Below are 24,343 nucleotides of genomic sequence, written 5' to 3' on the forward strand. Positions count from 1 at the left end.
TATCGGAGTCTATAACAAACAAGACTGGGAAAACCAAATGGAGAAAGGGAAAGATATTAAAAACGAGAATGAGATTGAGATTGAGAGTGAGGAGAAGCCGCAGAAGAATCGCATTGCCGTCGATGTTCAGCATTATGGTCGCTTGATCTTTGAACTAAATTAATTAAGCACAATGAACACAATTGTTGTTGTTGCCTGGTGCTGCCGTCGGCATCAAATGTATCCACCAGATACACAACAACAAGCGGCACACATCGAGAGAAAGAAATGCATTCAGATTCAGGCTGTGACCAACATTGCAGGCAACTTTTGTTTTTTGGCTACCCTGTATTCGGGGGATATACTTGTAGATGAAGAATTGACTTGACAAAATGGTTAATGGGTTTACCAAAAAGCTGTCAAAATTAGTAAGTATTTTTAAAATTTATTAGAATAATAACTCTTTAACAAAAATCGTAACAATTATATTTGTTATACTATTTAATTATTTTAAAAGTGGGAATAAAAAGAGGCAAGGCTTAAAATAATAATTATCCAGCGCAAAAGCCTTTAAAAATATATATTTAAAAAAGAGGCAAGCAAACAAAAAACATTTTACAAATTAATGATAAATGTCCTTAGATAATTTTCTATACTTTAGCAGGGTATCTTTTTATCGCAATGATTGGCAAATCAATTTCTTAAGAACATATTTTTCATGTTTTCGCTTTCAGTTTCCGTCTTTTTTTGTACCCCGGCTCATATTTGGTTTGGCTTTTCTGCGGGTCTTCCTCGGCCGCCTTCTTCCCCCGAAAAAACAAGAATTAAAAGGGGTGGCCCACGGCTCATGGCCCGTGGATGATGGCTGATGGTTGGCCCAGTCCAAGACCCCGTCCACATCGAAGTCCCAGCCATATCCGCAGACACATCCACATCCACAGCCATGTCCCTGTCCAGAACCAGACTCGCGTCTTTGGCAGCATTATGTTTTTGTCGGTAATGAGTTGGCTGCGACTGCGACTGCAAGTCAGTGTTGTCGGAAGTTGAAAGCTCAAAACCGTTGGACCCTCAAAAAAAACCAAAAAAAACACACCTATCCAACATAACTATCTCAAAATTATTTGATGTAATCTTCGTTCTATCTATAGAATTTGTAATTTTGAATATGTGTTTCAGTTAAACGTCCACCGGTTTCAAAAATGTAGTTTCGGGAAAATAGCAATTTAACGTAGCGTGTCAACTCTTAAAGCCTTTATATCCATAGATATTGTACCGATTGGCTTACAATTTTAAACAAAAATTTCAATACATATTCAACTATTTTTAATCCAGTGTTACCTTTTAGAGAAGAATTTTTAAAGTCATAAAAAGAAGCAAAGAGTAGGAAATTAATGCTAGTACTTTTGGAATAGCTATATATATAATAGAATTTCTGAATCGGGGTAAATAAATCCCTTAAGTCTACCGTTTGGTCACCTTCTCAAATGATTTAAAAAAATATATATTAAAAAAAAACCTTTTATAAAATTATATTATATTTTCAAAAAGAATCTGCGCCATCTTATATCTAGCAATAAAAAAGTTAAGGTGCCAACTCTGTTGCTGCGCTGAATACTGCATGTGTTTGTAGTGGTGTTTACCCCTTGGTGGTGCCACCCCCTTTTCCCCACTCCCCTCCCCTCCCCCACAATTCACTTTATGATTATTATTGCTGGGCCGCGGTCTTCTCCTTTTTTAATGAATTTTATTAAGCGCGACAGCAGCAACAGATAGATCGAGTGGAAAAGAGTGGAGGGGGCAGGGGATTGGGTGACCGGAGCCAGCAGCTTTTGTCAACGCCTCAAATTAAAATAAAGAGCCGCTAGTAAAAAAAAGGAAAAACAACTCCAATTAGTCTCCCTTTTTATTGACCAGCGTGTGTGACTCATTGGATGTTTTATACTATTCAAGTATTAAATCTAATCCTGGGAATTGGTCAATAATTGATAAATAAAACAAAAAAATGGTGAGGAATAGGCGATGAAAATGCACTCAACTTGAAAGTGTTTTTAAGCCACTTAAAATCAATTATTTAGCCAATAAAAACTGCGTTTATTCAAGTGGCGCTTGTTTAATATAATATGCCAATTCTTACCACTTCAAGCATATTTTGTATCTTAAGTATTGATATCAATATTACTTAAGTTATTTGAAAAATATTGCACAAAAGGCAATTTGAGTGCCTTTTGCTGAAAGATATCAGTTTTAAGGAACGTGTATAAATGCATTTTCTATATGGTCATAATATAAACCAAAATACCTGTTAAATGGATCAGTTTTATAATTTCAGATAATTCGTGGACATATTCCAAAACAATGTTAGGTTCTGTATGTAAACATATCTCATCTCCAAAATTTCCTATCTGCACTACGTGCCGAAGAATCCCTGGAATCTTGACTCATATAACCATTTAAGATAAAAAACGATAGATAAAAAATGTGGAGGAAAAATTGTGAGAAACAAATGACACATTCAGGGGTTGAGAGGGTAAAAACGGAAGCTGAAATTGCATTCGGAATACGAATACGAATTCGAATTGAAATGAGAATGTCAGCTCAAGTGTCAATCAGACGACGACGATTCTACTTGGCGCTGCATTAACAAAGAAAAAATAAAATTAAAAGAGAAATTTCGAACCAGAAGTGCGGGCAAATCAGAGCGAGAAAATGAAATGCATAAATAAAGCCAAATGGAAATAATGCACACTGTGTATCTATGTGACCGCCTCGGTACGTGTATTTGTGCCCGTTGACTGATGACAAAATTGTTTCACTCGTCACTCAGCGAACCAAATGATAAACTCCTACACAGCGAAAAAACGAGGTCATTTAAAGCCTGGCTTTAAAAGCATCGAGACTTAATCGTAAATTATTAAGTCTTAGAAAGGTTAATCATTTTCTAGCACTTTTTTTTAGGTTTTCAATTTATATTTTTCAACTATGAGAAAAAAAGCAAAGGTTTTGGTTTAAAAATTGCGAAAACTATTCTTTAACATTCCTGGTAATGTTCATTTGATCATAACAAAATTGCTTAACAAATATTTAAGGTTTAAACAACTTTAAGGTTCTAAAAAAAGGTCGAAAAAACCTTAATTGGAATTTTTTGAAGTCACTTGCTGGTGTGAAAAAAAAATTTAAAGTCCTTAAAAAATGTTTTTGTTTTGTAGCTGACTTAAAAATTCTTATAATAATGGCTTAATACAAATTTCTTAGGTCAATTTTTCATTAATCTAAAAGTAACCGTAAAAAAATGTTGAAAAACCATTTTTCCTGACTGTGTATGATTTTATACTCTTTCAGTCGCATCAGAGAAATTCGCATAGCAATTACTGGCTAATGACACTCAGGTTGTTATAGCCTTATTCTTTTTTCTTGGCTTATTTTGCAATACAATTACACCAAGACGATAGACGTTCGAAAATCGCACTGAAAACGCGCCTGAAACGCTCGTAGGCCGCACGGAAAACGCATGCGCAGCTGCAGTTCCAATTAGTCGCCAAGTAGAAGGCGAAAATAACAATGAAAATGAAAATGAATAAGAAAACGCAGACGGACTAAGAGATGATAAAGTAGACGAAAGCAAATGGCAAAACACGCAATGGAAAACGAAACAGACAAAAGCTCGAAATAAGACCATGCGCAATGCATTTTGCCATTGCATCAGTGCAGCACATGGGTTAAGGGGGTCGGGCATCGGTGCGCCACATGGGTTAAGGGGGTCGGGTAATTCGAATGGAACACAATGGAACCCCTGTGCAGTCGCAATCCCATTTCCAAATAAGATTTACTCAAACAAATATTATTTTAAGTGACAAATACAACCAAATTAATACCTCGTAATATTTAAAGCGCTATGGTAGCAGTGCAACATCATCATAATTTGTCACAAAATACTTAGTAATTGTTTTAAAAATGGGTAAAAAAAACTAGCAAAGAACGACAAAAATAAAAAACTCCAAGGTTAAGGTTACGAAATAGTTTTAATCGCGCACTTTATTTATAGGGAGAAGTACAAGTTTATGAATGTATGTATGTACATGGAGTTTCTTGAAAGAGATTAATTTGTTGGCATACCCGTGACATGATGTGATTTACTTACATCATTTGTAAAGTACTCAAGAAGTAGCAAATAAATATTATTTTGCTACAGGCCACAAAGTCATAAAATAAGTACATACAAGGGAATAAGGAATTGTTCACTTTTGTCATCTTAGTTTGAAACGTTAATATAAGTACCATTTATATCAGATCTTTGTATTACTTTATCTTTTTTTATTTGTTTTTTAGCTGTATGAGATACATATTATATATGAGAATTCTATTTTATGACCTCACTAAGCCTCTTTGATCACTAATTTGTTTTTAAGAGTGCTCTCCGCCTTTTTAAGTTATGATCGAAATAAATTTGTTATCAAAATATATTGCTCTTTAGCCCAAGCGATCATAAGGACCATGCCCATTTTCCCTAGCTGGAAAATGGCTTTTCACTTTCGGACCCAACGAAACTCTTTCGGAACCCGTTACGGTGGCCTCACTTTCACTTGGAATGCAAATTTTGGCAGCAGCTCTTCATACCGAACCCTACCAATAAAAGACCGCTAACGGACCATAAACGAGTTTAAATCGGTGGGCCGGTGAAATTCGTGGGCCAGGGAAATCCTATGAATCGGCGATAAATCAAGCTGATACGAGTTATCAGTTGAAGATCGCTTGAGTATGTAGTTGGGGTTTTTTTTTTGTTGTAGGGAAATCTTCACGGGGCCTCGAATGCATACACCTGTGTCTATTAGGGCCCCTTAATCTACATTTCTATAGGCCTTGCGAAGAGGTTATACCACTGATTAGTATTTTTAGATTTCCGACTTTTATGTAATTGTAAGTCCGTTTGCATGTTTGTAACACACTATTAATTCGATTGAAGAAATGTTAGACGGTATCTTTTTCAAACACAGCCATGATCATAACCAGTGTTTAAAAAAAAAATCACCTCTGTTGTAAAAAATATTCATACATACATATGTGTGTACAAAAATACTTATTTATTTTAAATTGATATATATTTTATATTATTTATTATTAAAGATGATGGGTTAAAGAAAAACTAATTTCTAAAACAAAATGTATCACTTAAGCTAAATATCTTATATGAAAGGAGAACCCTCGATTAGTTTTAAATGGTATTTGTAGCCCAAGTTAATTTCGATATGTTAACTTTATTTTGAAAGTAACTAAATTTTAAAATGAAACTTTTGAAACTAAGTCCCAATATTCCTATGCTGTTAATTGTCTGTTTTGTTTTGATGGAAGTCTGTGATCGATGGACTGAAAATTCTATTCGACAGGTGGTTGTTGTATCTTAATTGATAGATTGTTTGTACCCACAGGGCCAATCGATTTCCCAGGTAATTAAAGAGCTCAAAACTCACCTTCTGATGGGGATGGTTGGAGGTCAGATCTAGCATGGAACTGGCCCTTAGCTTCTGATTTTGATCCGACTTGATAACTGATTGTGGATTAGGATTCCGATTTGTTTCATTACTTGACTGCAGAGTTGAGGCTTGAATTTTGATGGCATTTATATGCCGATCTTGATTCGGATCTGGGTTTCCACATTCGCTGCAGGATATATTCTCCGCCGATCTGAGTGATCGACTGGCCAATGGTGAAGAGGATGCGGTGGATGCCGCCGATGCTGTGGTGCACGTGGAAATTGTGGGCGATGTGGATGTCCATGTGGCTGTGGGTGGTGTTATACTCGTGAGCGTGACTGTCAGCCTTCCGCCGACTCCCTCATTGTTGTTGTCGTTGTTGTTATAGTTGTTCCACCCGCTATTGTTGTTGTAGCTACTGGTATTGTTGTTGTGGGAGTTGTTTGTGTTACTAGAGTTCTTGGCATTGGCGTAGAACACTTGGGAAATGCTGCGAAAAATGGTGCGATAGCCCCTTTTGTTCTCCGCATCGCCGGCCATGATCACACTTTGAAAAACAAAAAATTAAACACCACTCGAATTCGAAATCTGCACGATTCTCTCTTTCTTAATTCTTCACACTTCTTCACTTTAAACTCATCAGTTTTTTTGGCGCTTTTGTGTCTATGCCTGTGTTGTGTGGGAGAGCTGCACTGAAAAGAAATTGGGTTGTTTTTGGTTTTTTCTTTAAGTATATAACATATATTATTAGGCACAAATATCACTAGGTTTTTAAGAAATTTTTATTTATTTATTTCCATCAATCACAAGATTATAGGTTTATTTATTATTTTTTTTTGTCTTGATAGATTATAATGTTTATGAGTTTAAGGATCAATTCGTTGTAACTCTATACAGTGTAGTTTAACGAAACGTAAAAACGGCGAAGAAAATAGAAAGACATGAGCAACACCTTCCACTTCTTATCTCATTTTTAGCGGGGGAAGAGTGTCGCGTGGTTTTCTATTCTCTTTTCTTGCGGGGCCCACAAATCAATAATAAAATCGTTACACCACGGGAAATATCATAATTACACTGAGCGAATGGAATGGGTCACTATGCCAAATCGAAAGGTGAGTGGTGAGGAGTGGGTGGTGGGAAGTGAGAAATGAGAAGTAAAGCACGGGAGACGCGTTCGGGCAGCGACGGTCGACTAAATCGCTTGGCGGGGCGCTCTGCGTACCGCTCTGCTTACCGCCTTGGGGCGACCGCGACTGCGACGGCAACGGCGACGTCGACGTCGGCAGCGACGCTCGTTGGCGTAATCGTTTTTCTTGCCGCTTTAGCTGTTGCTTCTTTTTGCAGACTTTTTTGTTTTTTTTTTTGTTTCTGTAGGGGTTTGTTTTGTTTATGGAGCTCTTCTAGGCGCACAGTGGTTGGGGATTGCTCCTTAGGCCAGCAAATTCCATGCCAGGCAGGATACAGTGGAGACCAACCCTAGTGGATTAAAGCTGAAGTGCAGAAAAACATACCCCCTAAAAGCCATAGCTTTTTTTTTTACAAAAATATACCAAAATTAATAAAAAGAACTTTTGATTTACTTAAACAACCATTTTTTAGCACCAATCTTATTCTTTTTAGAGCTTAAAGAAAACATATTTATCTTTCAGGAGACTTTTACAATAAAAATAATTAATTTTCTTTAAGAAAAATAAAACACCTTATGAGTTACATATTCATTTTTTTCATAGTGCTTATTCAACCTCTACATCTTATTAAAAACAGTAATCCACAAAACAGTAATGCTGAAAATCTGTTCAGCACTGACTTTAAAAAAATGTTGAAACGTTCCAAAATTTCAATGCGAATTTTTAAATAAAATTGTTCCCAACTGGTTTATATAATTAGATGCCCCATAGAGTCTATTATTCATACATTCCTCATTATACATATATTGAATTCCTCTATCTTGGGTCTACTTGGTTCAGAACCTGTTTAAGGTAAGCTATATTTATTGCTTACAGCAAATTTGATTTATAGACTTATTAAACATGTGTTTTGACTGTGTAATATTGATTTTTCAAGCGACCACTGTAGCCTCATTATGCGTGTTCTCCCGTAGAGAAGTGACTTTTATATTTATTTACCCCTTCTTCGCCGTCAAAAGCTTTCTTCGCCCAGTTCGCATGCAAATCGAACAACAACAATGTGCGCCATGTATGTGAATATATTGAAAACCCGAAACCAGATGCCAGATGGAGAACAATAGTGACACAAATTGGACAAAACAAAAAAAGCGAAAAAAATAAATGGGAGACTATGGGCTTATCAATCACGACTTTCACCAAAAATAGCCAGTTGTAAAATAAATAAGCTCTGCGAAGATGATGCAATTCCACTGTGCTCTTAAATGTTTTACTTTACACACTTGTCGCGGGGTGTTTATCAATGCCCACCGTTGTGTTGTTGCTTTTATTGCTTTACTTGTTTTCGTTGCAATCTTATCACGCATTTGACTGTGTGTGAGTGTGAGGTGTGTGTGCCATACACACGCACAGCTGCAGTCAAAATAATAGTTGAGGGCCCTCGAAAAGTGATACTGCAATTGCTCAGTTTTTCGGTTGCGAAGCACTGATTACAAAGCAATTAGAATATTGTCGATACAACTTCAAAAAATAAATTAAGTCGCCACATTTAGCTAACGGATAAATTCAACATGCATATCTGTATGATCCATTTTATTTTCACAGTTACACGATAAGTATTTCTAATCTGCAAAAATCACAACAATGTGATAAAAACAAAACAAATTGGTTGCAATTTCTAAACAAGTAACTCGCCGCGAAACTTTTGAAAATGCGTGTCTTATTATAAACTTTTTTCGATTTATTTATTTATTGATTTGTTAAACTTTGTTAGATTGTTAGGGTTTCCTGCTGATATCTGTACCTTAACATTATATAAAAATTTATGAAATATTTGTTTACTTAATTATCCATTATAAGTAATTTAGCCTTTTATATTTTAGCAATTTTGCAATTGTCTGGGATTCAGAGTTATTATTTGCACTGAAATAATTTTGAAATATTTTCCGAAAACTTGGCTAGACACCTAATGTTTTGGACGCCACTGTGTGTTGGTGGATCAATGTTTGCGCTTAATTTTGTATCTCTGCAGACCCAATTACGAGTGCATTACTCACTGGCTAACTGCAACTGCAATTGCAATTGCCGCTGATACCAGGCCACACCATTGATATTGCCGCCGAAGATGCAACAGCAACAGCAACAGTGCCAGAAGTCGCAATGGCAACAGCAACAGTGCAACAGCAATTGAAATTGCAGCAGCAATCGTCACGTACGCGCTTTAATTAAGTGCACATCACATCAAAATCAACAACAAATTAACGCAACCGAGAAGCGGACCAAAGTGGAGCGAAAGGGACGGCGGTTGACAGGCGACTAAAATACTAAAATGCTAAAATAAAAAGCGAAGCGACTAACTGGCCAAGTGGCACACAAAACACACAAAACACTGAAACACGGCAACTGGAAATAAACAAAAAATCAGAAACCAAAAACCGAAAACCAAAAACCGAAAAACCAAAGCAAAACAACGGCGGCACAAAACAATACCGAATGGGAATAGGAATACGGGTGCGATAGATATGGAAATAGATGTAACCGAAAGCTGAAGAAACACCGGCCGCACCTCTGCCTCTGCCTCTGTCTCTGCCTCAGTCGGCGTCTCAGTCGACGTCTCATTTGACGTCGACAGCGGCCCACGCAAACGTCAAACGAAAAGGGAGAGACCCCAAAAACAGAAGAATCTGGGGGTGGAATCGGGGAGCAGTAATTCCGACGAAGTAATACCCCTCAAGTGGCAATTTTATAACGGTTCATCTTCTTCCCCAGTAAACCACATCCTCTTTTTCAAAGCCACAGTTTTAAAAGCACACTTTAAAGTGAGAAAAAACATATTTAATATAGAAAAAAACATTAGAGTTTGTATTTGTGTTACCTTAACTTTTTATTTATAATTGAACAATTGTACAAAATATTCCATGAATTATTATGGCATTATTTACTTTCTGATAAACATTTTTATTTTGTCTTAAGCAGCAAATTCATATTACCATATGTTTAAATAAAAATTCTAAAATATTTCGGACTTTTAAGCAAAACTTTTGAAATTAATCACATTTATAAATGACTTTAGAAATGTAATTTCCTTATTTTCGTTTTTAACTATTTGGCATATTAAATGACATAAAAGATGTTTAATCAAACTTTTACTGACGATTGAGAAATGATTCTCCAATTTTTATACCCGTTACTCGTAGAGTAAAAGGGTATATTGTATTCGTGCAAAAGTATGTAACAGCTAGAAGGAAGCGTTTCCGACAAGCAGCGCAAGTTTGTTTCAAAAAGGTGCCACGCCCCCTTTAACGCCCACAATCGCTTATATACGATACATTTAAATATTTCGGAAAAGTAAAAATGCAGTTTTATTGTGTTTATCAATACCTATCGAAATGTAGAAGAAATTTTTCAAATCGGACCATTCGTTAAAAAGTTATGCGTGATCAAAGTTTCTATCTGCATCTCCCTCGCACTCCCTTTACCTGAGTAACGGGTATCTGATAGTCGGGGCACCCGACTATAGCGTTCTCTCTTGTTTATTGATAGAATATAGCACTGTAAACGCAGTCATTTAAAGATTTTAAAATGTTATTGCTTTCTTTATTTGTGCTAATTAAATTTAATATTTCTGATAATTATCTTATCACACAGCGGAGTCGTTTCTTATCGAAGAAAAACGCAAAATGTCAATTGCAGACACACATTGTTTAAGGCTGATAGAAAATCTTATAAAAATGATATGAAAATTTGCAGCCCATCAAGTTAATTGTAAAACGTCATATTTAGTAATACCATGGCTTTGTTAGCTCATGAGTTCATAAATTTATTAATCGTTCTGGGGAAATTTATTTATCAGTCTTCGCTAGTGAGTCATTGGGAGTGGGGTGTCCAAACTGATATGCCCCGCGTGGAGTGCTGGGCATATTAAACGCCACACGAATGGCTTTTGAATAATATTTACATTCATTCACCCAAGTGAGTGTGAGTATGAGTGCGAGTGTGAGTGTAGTTAGTGAGTTAGTGAGCGAGTGAGCAACTTGCGTGGCGAAGGCGGCCAAAACGCGAGCGAGTTGCGTTGTTAATGTGCGCAAAACAATGCTGAAAGCCCAACGATCGAGGGCAACTGGGGTTTCGGGGGGGATGTGGGGGGATGGAGATCGTCCCAGCAAAATATAAATGACGAAATTATGGCAGCAACTAGTTATAAACAATGCACATTAAATGCCAGCAGCAAAGACAACAAAAGTAGAAGCAGCAACTCAACTCATTTCGTGTGTCGTCTTTGGAAACAGCTTAACAACGACAGAAAATCATAAACAAAAGCCTTGTAATCGGATAAACAAGGCTTAGTGCACATTTAAAAAAGAAAGATTAAAAGTAGGTTATGAACTGAGAAAACATATGGAATTTTGCAGTTAAAATCCTACTTTTAACTTTCCATGTGGAAGGAATAATGCACCTAAGTAATTAATTTAATTGAAATTGACAAAAAAATCACTCAGTAAAGAGCAAAAATATTATTAAAGAATAAAGCACACATTTAAAAGTTATGCAACTTTGAAATCGAAAGCTGATATGTCAAGTTATGGGTTATAGAAGTGACGTTTTTGGGTCACCATTTCTTTAGGCTATTGGAAACATTACCATGGGGAACAATGAAAATTAAAGGATTAGTTTGATGGAGAATTATGGAGAACAAGACCATAAGATTTTAAATGTATCTCAATAACAAATCGGCAGCCGATAGATAGCTTGAGAAGTGCAGTTATGGGTCACCTTTATAATCAAACCTGCTGAAGTCAAATTATCGGCCTTAGAATAAGTGGTTTTCTCTAAATTCACTTGTTATTTGCACTCGTTTATACGAAAAAAATATCAAAAATAAAAGTCATTTTTGTACGCTAATTTTGGGTCGAACTTATTAAAAACAAACTTCTAAATTTAAGCTGATGGGAAATCTAAAACCCATGTTCAGTATACCTTAGCTGAGCAAAATGCAGTTTCATCGGCGCATAAATACAATGCTTTTAAAGGGATGGAGGGAAATATATATGTATAATATCCACATGTACGTAAGCAAAAACACACGAATCAACGAACGACGGCAACGTCAATTGGGAGGGGGTCATCCACTTGGGCAGCCGGAGGACGAGGCGATCTCTGCTCCGCTGATCCTGCTCCTGGTTCTGTTCCTGTTCCTGGTCCTGGTCCTGATCCTTATCCTTATCCTGATCCTGATCATCATCCTGATCCTGATCCTCATCCTGATCCTAATCCTATACCGCGCTCTCCACGATGCTGACCGAGGTGGAGGAGGTGCGCAGCTCGCAGAGCTCCTGCATGAGATCCCGGAAGAGCATGGGGTTGACATTGACGCTGACCTTCATCAGGAGGAACCAGTCGCCGATGGTGAGGTCGCGCAGTGCCCGCTGCACATGCCGCTTGGTCATGAAGCGCAGCTGGCTGCGGATCATCTGCTCCCGCAGATTCCTGCTGCAGATCATCGCCAGCCGGCAAAGGAGATTCAGGCCGGACATGAGGGCCATCAGCAGGAACCAGGCCCACAGGAACACGAAGATCTTCTCGTTCAGGATGTTCAGCGGCAGGATGCACAGGTTGTCCATGATGTTCGCCGTTCCACTGGCTCCGAACTTCAGCACCTCGCACTTGGCGATCTTGGGGAAGACGCTCGAGGACACGCGGTTCCACCGATCCCAGTCGTAGAACGGAATGGTGGCCAGTGCGTGCAGGTACTTCGACCAGAATCCGTTCAGGAACACCTCCAGGACGATTATGTTCACCACCTGTGGATTGGCCATCGATGACATTAGCTGATTAAATGGGTTTCTCTTCAAAAATCTTATATAATGAATTAATAATGAAACTTCCTTAATACTTTCATTTACTTTAGTTTCAATTCAATGATCGATTGTTTTTATCTTTTTATACCCTTGCAGAGGGTATTATAATTTTGGTCAAAAGTGTGCAACGCAGTGAAGGAGACATCTCCGACCCTATAAAGTATATATATTCTTGATCAGGATCACCTCCTGAGTTGATATAGCCATGTCCGTCTGTCCGTCTGTCTGTTTCTACGCAAACTAGTCTCTCAGTTTTAAAGCTATCGAGTTGAAACTTTGCACACAGCCTTCTTTCCTTTGCACGCAGTATAGACTATATCCTATAGCTGCCATATAACTGATTGATCGGAAATGCCATAACTTTGGTGTTTGAAAAGTTAGGAAGTTGGGATTTTCTATGGGTTTTATTTTTGGCCAATCAATCCGACCTACCAAATTTCATAAGGATCGGCCGACTATATCCTATAGCTGCCATATAACTGAACGATTGGAAATGCTATAACTTTGGTGTTTTTAAAGTTAGGATGTTGGGATTTTTTATGAGTATTAAGTATGCATCATATGAATAATTTTGGAGAATATAATCTACAGAGTATTCTGCAAGGGTATATCAACTTCGGCTCCGCCCGAAGTTAGCTTGCCTTTCTTGTTATATATTTCATTATGAATGTGTTTTATTATGAATAAGTGTTATCCTGGTGGTTCTTATTTTAAAGTATTAAATAAGGAAGATACCCATTCACCATTTTTGAGTGAATTTTCAAGCTACATCTGGGCCCCCTTAAATTGAATTTATTTGATGAATCTTTTTGAATTAATAATCTTGAGCAATTATCTTGGGCAATTAACTTGGTACAGCCACCAATTAACATTTTTTGTTGTGAATATTTTTCTGTAATTTTTTGAAAATTTTGAAAATTTGGAAGATTTTTAGAGAATGTACCACAATAATTTAGAAGTATGTCATTTTCAAATCGGATGTCTATAAGAAAAGTTATGTGCTCAAAAGTGCTGGTTTTTTGACACTTTTGTTTATTTATTTATTTTATTTATTTTTTTTTTTTATTTCTGTGTTTTCCCGATTGTTCCTATGCGAACTTTGTGATATAGTAGTCCGATTTGGCCCGTTCCGACCAGAAACGGACAACGGACAGACGGACATGGCTAGATCGACTTGCACGGTGATGCTGATCGAGAATATATATATATATATATTTATGGGGTCGGAAATTTGCCCTTCACCGCTTTACAAGCATTTGACTCAAATATCAAGCAAAATGCAATTTTCAGGGATCTGAATGGATATCCTTCTTAAGCTACTGTTTGTATGGTTGTTTTCTCCGATATCTCTTTATAATCTACCTGGGTTTTCTTTAATAAATATTTAGTGATGGTGTACCACAATAATGTCCTATCAAATTAAAGGGCCAGTGAAAGTGGCGCGGTGAATCTGGAACCCTACTCACACTGATGAGGAAATTGAGGACCTCGCAGAAGACGTACTTGGCCATGTAGCAGAAGTGCATGTCCTCGTAGTCGGTGGTGAAGTACTTGACCAGCAGCCGGAGCCGGGTGTTGTAGGTCTCCTCCGAGAGCAGCGCCTCACCGACCTCCGAGCAGAGCTGCTTTAGCCGCTGGCCCTCCCACACCTTCCACAGGCACGAGGGGAAGTAGAAGATGAACGACTGGAAGAGCAGCAGGATGATGACCCACTGGTAGTAGCGCAGGTACTCCCGCTCCGACTGGCCCCGCACCTCGGGTCCCACGCCCTCGGCTATCGACATGGCCCTCGCATAGGCCTCGTTGTACTCCCCCAGTCGGCGGAGGCTCGACCGGGATCGGTATCTGGTGCGGGATCTCGCGGATGACTGGGCGGAGGAGGCGGAGGAGGAGGCGGCGGAGGCGGAGGCGGAGGAGGCGGCGTCGGAGGAGGAGGCGGCCGAGACTGAGTCAGAGGAGTCAGAGGCCAACTCCTGATCCGGATGAACCGGCGGCTGGAGCTGCTCCCCATTGTCGTCCAGCTTGAGGATGTAGGTGCCCATGGTCCAGCAGTAGGACTGAATGTACTCGATGTTCTTCTCCTCGCTGATGCACTGAATCGGATCGCCGAAGTACTGGCGGGCGGACAGGAGCAGGGAGCAGGTGAGTAGGATCACCACCGTGCACTTGGAGTGGACGGTGAAGACGGCGTCGTAGATGCGGATTGACTTGAATTGCAGATACTTGGACAGCGGCTTCACCGCCGAATACATTTCTTCTGCCTCCGGGAAGAGTTCCTCGAGGACAGCTTCCAACTCTCACGCGTTGCGTCCTTCGTCCTTGTCCCGCTCCTTGTCCTCGTTCTCGTCCTGCTTTTGCCCCTCGGACTACTCTCTTCGATCTCCGATGGATTACTGCTATGCTTACTGCTTTTCGATTGCCAGCCTAGGATGGTAGCCAGTTCACAGATCAGATCGTCGCTCGGCTTTACATATTTTTTTGTGCGTGCCGTCATTATTACCTACTTTGCTTTTTTCCCCATTTCTTTCTGAGACTCAGTAGCTCCTTCCCAGCCGAATCCGGATCCTGTCACCTGTCATCCGCTCGAAACAGTGTTGTCACCACGATTATCTGGCTACAAACAACCGATTTGCTTTGACTATGTGTGATTATATATATTTTATAATTTTATAATTCTTAATAAAATAAATATTTTATTTCAAATGAAATAAAAACCTCATCTTGAAATATGTTTTTTTATGTAAACAAATAAATCAAAATATATCGAAATTTGTCGGAGTTTTTTATTACGCAATATATGTTAAAAATTTGTCAATGAAAAATTGCTATTTTTTAAAAAATGAGCCATCAAAAAGCGTAAAAATAAATTTGAATAAAATACTCCAGTCAAATTATCAACGAAAAATCAGAACAATATATATTTTTAAATTAATAAGTTGTCTATAATTTTTGTTGAATAATATGTTGAAGTAAGTAAAATTGATGGGAAATGCCAATCCTAAGAAGGTACGTTAGGTACGATACGCAAATATATAAATTTCTTACCATTTTTGTTTATATTTTCATTTATAAAGAAGTTGGTTTCAAAGTCAATTGCCGTCTTTTAGGCAGTTAAAAAATAAACATAATTTATATTGCTCGTTTATTTGTGCTTGTCTTGCTCCATTTCTTAATCGTAAAACTATGACAAAGATTTCTAGCTATAATTCTCATGATTCAGCGCTTCAGCCTTGGCTCTCTAGGTCAGATCATCGAATTGGGTGGCCAAAGCTTCATTCGCCGGCAGTCAGTCCAAGTTCAGGAATCCAATTATCGAGGGTATCTGCAATTAGACAAGGTACACACGGCTAATTACCATAAATCAAATAAATTTATATCGCCCACTCATGACCTTCAAGCTCCAAAAAATATATATATCACCTTTTTTACATTACAAACAAGCGACAAAAAGAGCAAACACAATGCCCCATCTAATGAAAATTGTTCACGAAATATTAAGCAGAGAAAAAAGGTGGAGGGGTCTTGGCAATAATTTAAAATTATGTACTGTACAGCATAGGCATTTTAATATAAATATATATAATCGGAGGAACATTTTCGATATAATATAAAACAAGAAAGGAAGCAAAACTTCGGCAAGCCGAAGTTTATATACTCTTGCAGTTATTACAAAACGACAACATTTTACTTTGTATGCCTATATTACTAAAACCAATGAAGCTATGTCGATTTTGCGCTGCATTATCGGCTTAAATTTGGTAATTTATGGACTGTCGAAGTCCACTTTTAAGTCACTCTTTTACAAGACATCCGTAAATTGGAAATAACTAACATGAAAATGGGTCAAAAATTTGATCAACGTTAAATTGAAAATTTTGAATGCAGATTTTTAGAGAATCGAATCACGAGTCTTTAGAGGTATGCCACGTTGGAATCGGCTTAAGTTTGGAAAAGTTATGCACTCTCGAAGTCCAATTTTGAGTCACTGTATTGCAAAACATAGGAAAATTAGAAATAACTAACATGAAAATGGGTCAAAAATTTGATCAACGTTAAATTGAAAATTTTGAATGCAGATTTTTAGAGAATAGAATCACGAGTCTTTAGAGGTATGCCACTTTGGAATCGGCTTAAGTTTGGAAAAGTTATGGACACTCGAAGTCCAATTTTGAGTCACTGTATTGCAAAACATCGGAAAATTAGAAATAACTACATTAAAATGGGTCAAAAATTTGATCAACGTTAAATTGAAAATTTTGAATGCAGATTTTTAGAGAATCGAATCACGAGTCTTTAGAGGTATGCCACTTTGAAATCGGCTTAAGTTTGGAAAAGTTATGGACACTCGAAGTCCAATTTTGAGTCACTGTATTGCAAAACATCGGAAAATTAGAAATAACTACATTAAAATGGGTCAAAAATTTGATCAACGTTAAATTGAAAATTTTGAATGCAGATTTTTAGAGAATCGAATCACGAGTCTTTAGAGGTATGCCACTTTGAAATCGGCTTAAGTTTGGAAAAGTTATGGACACTCGAAGTCCAATTTTGAGTCACTGTATTGCAAAACATCGGAAAATTAGAAATAACTACATTAAAATGGGTCAAAAATTTGATCAACGTTAAATTGAAAATTTTGAATGCAGATTTTTAGAGAATCGAATCACGAGTCTTTAGAGGTATGCCACTTTGGAATCGGCTTAAATTTGGAAAAGTTATGGACACTCGAAGTTCAATTTTGAGTCACTGTATTGCAAAACATCGGAAAATTAGAAATAACTAACATGAAAATGGGTCAAAAATTTGATCAACGTTAAATTGAAAATTTTGAATGCAGATTTTTAGAGAATCGAATCACGAGTCTTTAGAGGTATGCCACGTTGGAATCGGCTTAAGTTTGGAAAAGTTATGGACACTCGAAGTCAAATTTTGAGTCACTGTATTGTATGGGTCAAAAATTTGATCAACGTTAAATTGAAAATTTTGAATGCAGATTTTTAGAGAATCGAATCACGAGTCTTTAGAGGTATGCCACTTTGGAATCGGCTTAAGTTTGGAAAAGTTCTGCACTCTCGAAGTCCAATTTTGGGTCACTGTATTGCAAAACATCGGAAAATTAGAAATAACTAACATGAAAATGGGTAAAAAATTTGATCAACGTTAAATTGAAAATTTTGAATGCAGATTTTTAGAGAATCGAATCACGAGTCTTTAGAGGTATGCCACGTTGGAATCGGCTTAAATTTGGAAAAGTTATGGACACTCGAAGTCAAATTTTGAGTCACTGTATTGCAAAACATCGGAAAATTAGAAATAACTAACATGAAAATGGGTCAAAATTTTGATCAACGTTAAATTGAAAATTTTGAATGCAGATTTTTAGAGAATCGAATCACGAGTCTTTAGAGGTATGCCACTTTGGAATCGGCTTAAATTTGGAAAAGTTTTGGACACTCGAAGTCAAATTTTGAGTCACTGTATTGCAAAACATCGGAAAATTAGAAATAACTAACATGAAAATGGGTCAAAATTTTGATCAACGTTAAATTGAAAATTTTGAATGCAGATTTTTAGAGAATAGAATCACGAGTCTTTAGAGGTATGCCACTTTGGAATCGGCTTAAATTTGGAAAAGTTATGGACACTCGAAGTCAAATTTTGAGTCACTGTATTGCAAAACATCGGAAAATTAGAAATAACTAACATGAAAATGGGTCAAAAATTTGATCAACGTTAAATTGAAAATTTTGAATGCAGATTTTTAGAGAATCGAATCACGAGTCTTTAGAGGTATGCCACTTTGGAATCGGCTTAAATTTGGAAAAGTTATGGACACTCGAAGTTCAATTTTGAGTCACTGTATTGCAAAACATCGGAAAATTAGAAATAACTAACATGAAAATGGGTCAAAAATTTGATCAACGTTAAATTGAAAATTTTGAATGCAGATTTTTAGAGAATCGAATCACGAGTCTTTAGAGGTATGCCACTTTGGAATCGGCTTAAATTTGGAAAAGTTTTGGACACTCGAAGTCAAATTTTGAGTCACTGTATTGCAAAACATCGGAAAATTAGAAATAACTAACATGAAAATGGGTCAAAATTTTGATCAACGTTAAATTGAAAATTTTGAATGCAGATTTTTAGAGAATCGAATCACGAGTCTTTAGAGGTATGCCACTTTGGAATCGGCTTAAATTTGGAAAAGTTTTGGACACTCGAAGTCAAATTTTGAGTCACTGTATTGCAAAACATCGGAAAATTAGAAATAACTAACATGAAAATGGGTCAAAATTTTGATCAACGTTAAATTGAAAATTTTGAATGCAGATTTTTAGAGAATCGAATCACGAGTCTTTAGAGGTATGCCACGTTGGAATCGGCTTAAGTTTGGAAAAGTTCTGCACTCTCGAAGTCCAATTTTGGGTCACTGTATTGCAAAACATCGGAAAATTAGAAATAACTAACATGAAAATGGGTAAAAAATTTGATCAACGTTAAATTGAAAATTTTGAATGCAGATTTTTAGAGAATCGAATCACGAGTCTTTAGAGGTATGCCACTTTGGAATCGGCTTAAATTTGGAAAAGTTATGGACACTCGAAGTCAAATTTTGAGTCACTGTATTGCAAAACATCGGAAAATTAGAAATAACTAACATGAAAATGGGTCAAAAATTTGATCAACGTTAAATTGAAAATTTTGAATGCAGATTTTTAGAGAATCGAATCACGAGTCTTTAGAGGTATGCCACTTTGGAATCGGCTTAAATTTGGAAAAGTTTTGGACACTCGAAGTCAAATTTTGAGTCACTGTATTGCAAAACATCGGAAAATTAGAAATAACTAACATGAAAATGGGTCAAAATTTTGATCAACGTTAAATTGAAAATTTTGAATGCAGATTTTTAGAGAATCGAATCACGAGTCTTTAGAGGTATGCCACTTTGGAATCGGCTTAAGTTTGGAAAAGTTATGGACACTCGAAGTCCAATTTTGAGTCACTGTATTGCAAAACATCGGAAAATTAGAAATAACTACATTAAAATGGGTCAAAAATTTGATCAACGTTAAATTGAAAATTTTGAATGCAGATTTTTAGAGAATCGAATCACGAGTCTTTAGAGGTATGCCACTTTGAAATCGGCTTAAGTTTGGAAAAGTTATGGACACTCGAAGTCCAATTTTGAGTCACTGTATTGCAAAACATCGGAAAATTAGAAATAACTACATTAAAATGGGTCAAAAATTTGATCAACATTAAATTGAAAATTTTGAATGCAGATTTTTAGAGAATCGAATCACGAGTCTTTAGAGGTATGCCACTTTGAAATCGGCTTAAGTTTGGAAAAGTTATGGACACTCGAAGTCCAATTTTGAGTCACTGTATTGCAAAACATCGGAAAATTAGAAATAACTACATTAAAATGGGTCAAAATTTTGATCAACGTTAAATTGAAAATTTTGAATGCAGATTTTTAGAGAATCGAATCACGAGTCTTTAGAGGTATGCCACTTTGGAATCGGCTTAAGTTTGGAAAAGTTATGGACACTCAAAGTCCAATTTTGAGTCACTGTATTGCAAAACATCGGAAAATTAGAAATAACTACATTAAAATGGGTCAAAAATTTGATCAACGTTAAATTGAAAATTTTGAATGCAGATTTTTAGAGAATCGAATCACGAGTCTTTAGAGGTATGCCACTTTGAAATCGGCTTAAGTTTGGAAAAGTTATGCACTCTCGAAGTCCAATTTTGGGACAACGTTAAACAAGTTATCAGAAACTTTAAAATAACTGTATATATCCTATAGCTGTCATATAACTGAACGATCGGAAATGCCATAACTTTGGTGTTTTTAAAGTTAGGAAGTTGGAATTATTTATGAGTAATAAGAATGCATCATATGAATAGTTTTGGAGAATATTATTTACAGAATATTCTGCAAGGGTATATCAACTTCGGCTCCGCCCGAAGTTAGCTTTTCTTTCTTGTTTTAGACTAGTTTTAGTTTTCTGAACTCATTTACCCATTTATAAATTATTCATTTACATTTAGTTATTATTTTTCTAAATTCTTTAACCTTTCTTTGACCAATCTGCTTTTGGCCTTGTTGCCTACATTATCATTTAATCACGACAAGTCGGCAAAATCACAGTGCCAATGATAATAAAAAGCTAGCTTGTCGAAATGCAACCATCTAAGTTAATTGTCTTGTTAAATTATAAATTATATAAATAAATGACATGACCTCTGGTTCACTGAACTTACTATCCCGGTAGCATTTATTAAATTACAATTATATTCCAATGATTAAGTTCCTCAATACGTGACAACCTCTGTACATTTTTGGCATATCAATTAGTTAAATAAATAATTAAATATACAAGCAAAAAACATTTATTAAGTACCATGAACTTCATAAAGCTAAATCATGGTCTTTTCTATTTATCCCAACGCTTCATGAGAATCGTTAACTAATTCTGTTTTTTTTAAAGAAAATATGATATATGGTTCAAAGCTTCTTAAATTTGTTATAAATAAACAGGTATAAAATTGTTTTAGTATTGGAAACGTCTTAACCAGTTCTGAAGAATTTATTTAAGTTTCCTAAAATTGAGTTCAAAAGAAATTTAGGCTGCCAATTATATTTAACATTTCAAACATTTCCGTACTACCAATCAAAATCGAACAACTCGCATTAGGTGCTATTGTTGAAGTGGCTAAATGCTTGAGCAAGCAATTCTTTGGCACCTCCACCTGCAATCGCAATCGTGAAACTGCGTCAAAGCAGAGGATGGCAAAAATAAGCATAAACTGGTGTTCCCTGAACTTGACCTCCAATGGCATTCGGAACAACCGACAAAGACAACCACAAACAACAAACAACAACCGCCGACAACGAACAACAACCACTTGTTTTTGGCTGCTGGCGAACACGTCACGATCGGTGGATCGTTGAATCCGAGCCAAATTGAGCGTTAAGAGCTTCTCGTTTGGCTTCCTCTTGTAACTTCAATACTTATTAATTTATTTTGGTCCGATGAGTGGGCATGTTCATTGTTGTCCGAATTAAAAATTCAACCAGAAGTATGCGGAAGTTTTATCTGTTAGATACTTTTGTTAGTTTACCTGTTTCACTGACAGATCTATCACCTTTATTTGTATAAAGAAAACATGTATTTATTTATAAACTTTAAAATTAACCATATTGCCTCTGTTTCTGATTCTGAGGCTCTGACTTGCCGTTTTTACCCCTCCAATTCGCCGTTCCGCAACGCTGAGCGCAGTAATAATTAAGATACTGGAGCGCAAAAGGCAGAGATACGGTGAGATACTCGTGCTCGAAGTCGAGGTAAAGAGCTGGCTAGAAATCGACTGCCATCATATTCCTTTGCCGCAGATACACTGAACTGGACAACAGTCGCCATAAAGCACGCTCCGTATATCTGTATCTCTTGGCCGCAAAAAACAATTGTTTATTATTAACGATAAATGGCAGGAGGCGGTTGCCACAGGCCCATATTTCAATGTCCCCTTCTGCATATGGCCAGCATTAATTTCGTGGGCCTGCTCGGACCGTTTAGGTAAATGCACCGTGACAAATTTATTATATTTTATAAACTATAATTAGTCAGAAACCAAAAAACAAGATTTTTTAAACTTTGTAAAACCATTTTGTTTCTAAATTAACTGATTTTTATACTCTTTGTAGGCAAGAATATGTAAAAGGAGTATTTATTTGCTTTCCAATTTGGCTGATTTTCATACTTTTTAGTGTAATGCTTCATTAGATAACAATAGCCCTTTAAATAGCCTGCCGAATAAACCATATGAAAAATTTGTATATTTATTTGAGTACATTTAAATAAAATGAATAAGGTCCCCTATTTCGAATACATAGTTATCCTAAATCGTATTCTTTCAGTGTCCACCGAATTGCAACATCGAGCCAGGTGTTTTTTGGCCAGAATTGGTGGGCCAATTTGGCAGAAGGAAAGTGAAAGATCTTGGATAGACGGTATACTTTATTAGATCGCTGACACAATCAGAGATCAGCAAACCCTAATTAAAGCCAAGAAATAAAGCCGCTAAAAATATGCACATGATGTTGGGCCTTTAAATTGTTTATAATTATTATTTTTCTGGTGGGCTTTTATGGACAGATCGAGTCAACCTTCATTTGCTGAACGCTAATTAAGCTAATTGTCTAAATAAAAAAAGGCTAATTTAGATTAACGGATGGTGCCAAGAAAAGCAAATAAGAAGCACACTTTTTTTATTAACAAATATTCGGTAAAATAATCAAATTGATTAAATTGAATTAGAGGCAAAAGTAAGGCTCAAAAATATTATCCAACTAATTTGATATTCTGCCCCAATACGTTATGATTTGGAACAAATTTTGGTTATCTTAAAAACAAGGTGTTCAACCTTTCCAAAGCTAAAATGTAGTTCAAAAGTTCAATTCAAGGTTCGATTCAGGGAGTGAGAGGTGAACTCACCTTGACTAACCTTTGATTCACAAAATGCAGTTCACTCACACCAGCTGATATATATTCACTCGTATTTGGATTTATAATTATAGAGGTCTGATCAATTAGCAAACGTCTGGCGATGTTGTAACCAGAGTAAAACAAAAAATGAAACAAAAACGCGTTCAAAGCCCTTTGCCCACTGGTTTGTAGCACATTCTACTTCCGTGCCAGCATAATTGATTTCTTTACCATATATTCTCTGTTTTTTTTAATCAAACATTAAGCCTTGACCGTGCCCCACAAGCTCAGTTTTGGAAGTAGCCTCTCGGCGAATTAGCGATCGCACAGATCAATGCTAACTTCATCTTTTCAGATGCTCTGCTCTGTGGCTATTAGCGAATTTCCGCTAAATTATAACTATAAACACGACCCAAGTGGCGATTGACTAGAAAGTACCCTGGATATTGTGGTTTAATTTTTTATTTTATCTTCCATATACTGTATGAAAGCATTCGGTGAGTATCATTTTTATAAATAGTTATAAAGCTTAAAATAATTTAAAATAAAGTAGGATATCTACATTTCATAATTTACCAAAAATAGGATTTTTTTAATTCCATACGATTTGTTTCTATTAATTTTAAATACCAAACTCATTACTTGAAATTAAGTTCCCTGAAAACAAGTACCTTATGATATTCCTACCACTCACACCCCTCGGAGTTTAAGATTACACCCTAGACAGTTTGGTTTACATAGCATTATTAATTTTGTAAACAGTCTCATTTATCACTTGAATTCTAAGAACTCGAATATATTCTCCTTGCAGTGAAGAAATTGAGTTTAACTAAACATTCAGATACTCTAAGAAAATGAATGGTATACACATTTATTTAAGGAGAAAAATCTGAAAATAGCTTAGGAACTTATCTTAATCTTTCTTACTAATTGCATGGTTTCGTGAATCCATTTCAAATATTAGTTATTGGTTATTATTACTATCGTTACCCTCACACAATGGGGGGGGATTTAATTCCATCCCCTACAATTGAATGTGATACAAACTGTGGTGTGTTTCACCAAATTTCCTTCCTTCATACTCCATATATGTATGTACAATGTACATCCATCCTCACCTTGGTGATAATGTCATCCTCTGGTTGCTCTTGGGGCGGTGCCATTTCGCTGCTGTTCGGCTCCTCGGATCTGGGACTCTTCAGGCAGCTAATTACAAACGATTATGATCTGCACCAACAGGCCATAGATTGTCATTTCTCCAAAGTGAAAAACTCGCGAACTCAAACAACAGGAACAAAAAAAAAAAGGGTGGTAACAAAAAAAAGAGATGTTGTTTCTAGGTTCGCGCTTGATCTAACAAGTTAATTGGGCCTCAGATGCTAAGTGGTTTTCAGTGAACCGCCTCGTCTGGCGCTCCG

General features: G+C 36.5%; 1 protein-coding gene and 1 long non-coding RNA gene across 3 annotated transcripts; both read right to left on the bottom strand.

The window, feature by feature from the left end:
* Positions 1-11,750: 11,750 nt before the first annotated feature.
* On the bottom strand, positions 11,751-15,013 carry LOC108042947 (innexin inx5). Of its 2 annotated transcripts, none has more exons than XM_017121458.1 (3): positions 14,930-15,013; positions 13,896-14,853; positions 11,751-12,372 (listed from the first exon to the last, which is right to left on the bottom strand). In XM_017121458.1, exons 2-3 carry the CDS (start codon positions 14,679-14,681, stop codon positions 11,845-11,847), a joined length of 1,314 nt encoding a protein of 437 aa, XP_016976947.1. In that variant the 5' UTR covers positions 14,682-14,853; positions 14,930-15,013; the 3' UTR covers positions 11,751-11,844. The 2 variants fall into 2 exon arrangements, with proteins under 2 accessions (XP_016976947.1, XP_016976948.1); XM_017121459.1 differs by having other exon boundaries at positions 14,934-14,967.
* Positions 15,014-15,554: 541 nt separating this feature from the next.
* Positions 15,555-24,343, bottom strand: LOC108042957. The gene is made up of 2 exons (XR_001769235.2): positions 24,044-24,343; positions 15,555-15,751 (listed from the first exon to the last, which is right to left on the bottom strand). It is a non-coding gene; the product is annotated as an uncharacterized LOC108042957 (long non-coding RNA).

The sequence above is a fragment of the Drosophila rhopaloa genome, unplaced genomic scaffold (genome assembly GCF_018152115.1).
Source record: "Drosophila rhopaloa isolate 14029-0021.01 unplaced genomic scaffold, ASM1815211v1 contig_3, whole genome shotgun sequence".
NCBI classification, from domain to species: Eukaryota; Metazoa; Arthropoda; class Insecta; order Diptera; family Drosophilidae; genus Drosophila; species Drosophila rhopaloa.

What these genes read in the sequence shown, in the direction of transcription:
- LOC108042947 (XM_017121458.1), bottom strand. Translation starts at nt 14,681, where the DNA reads ATGTATTCGGCGGTGAAGCCGCTGTCCAAGTATCTGCAATTCAAGTCA. An exon ending in TCCTCAATTTCCTCATCAGT is followed by an intron (nt 12,373 to 13,895) that starts GTGAGTAGGGTT and finishes GCCAATCCACAG; the next exon opens with GTGGTGAACATAATCGTCCT.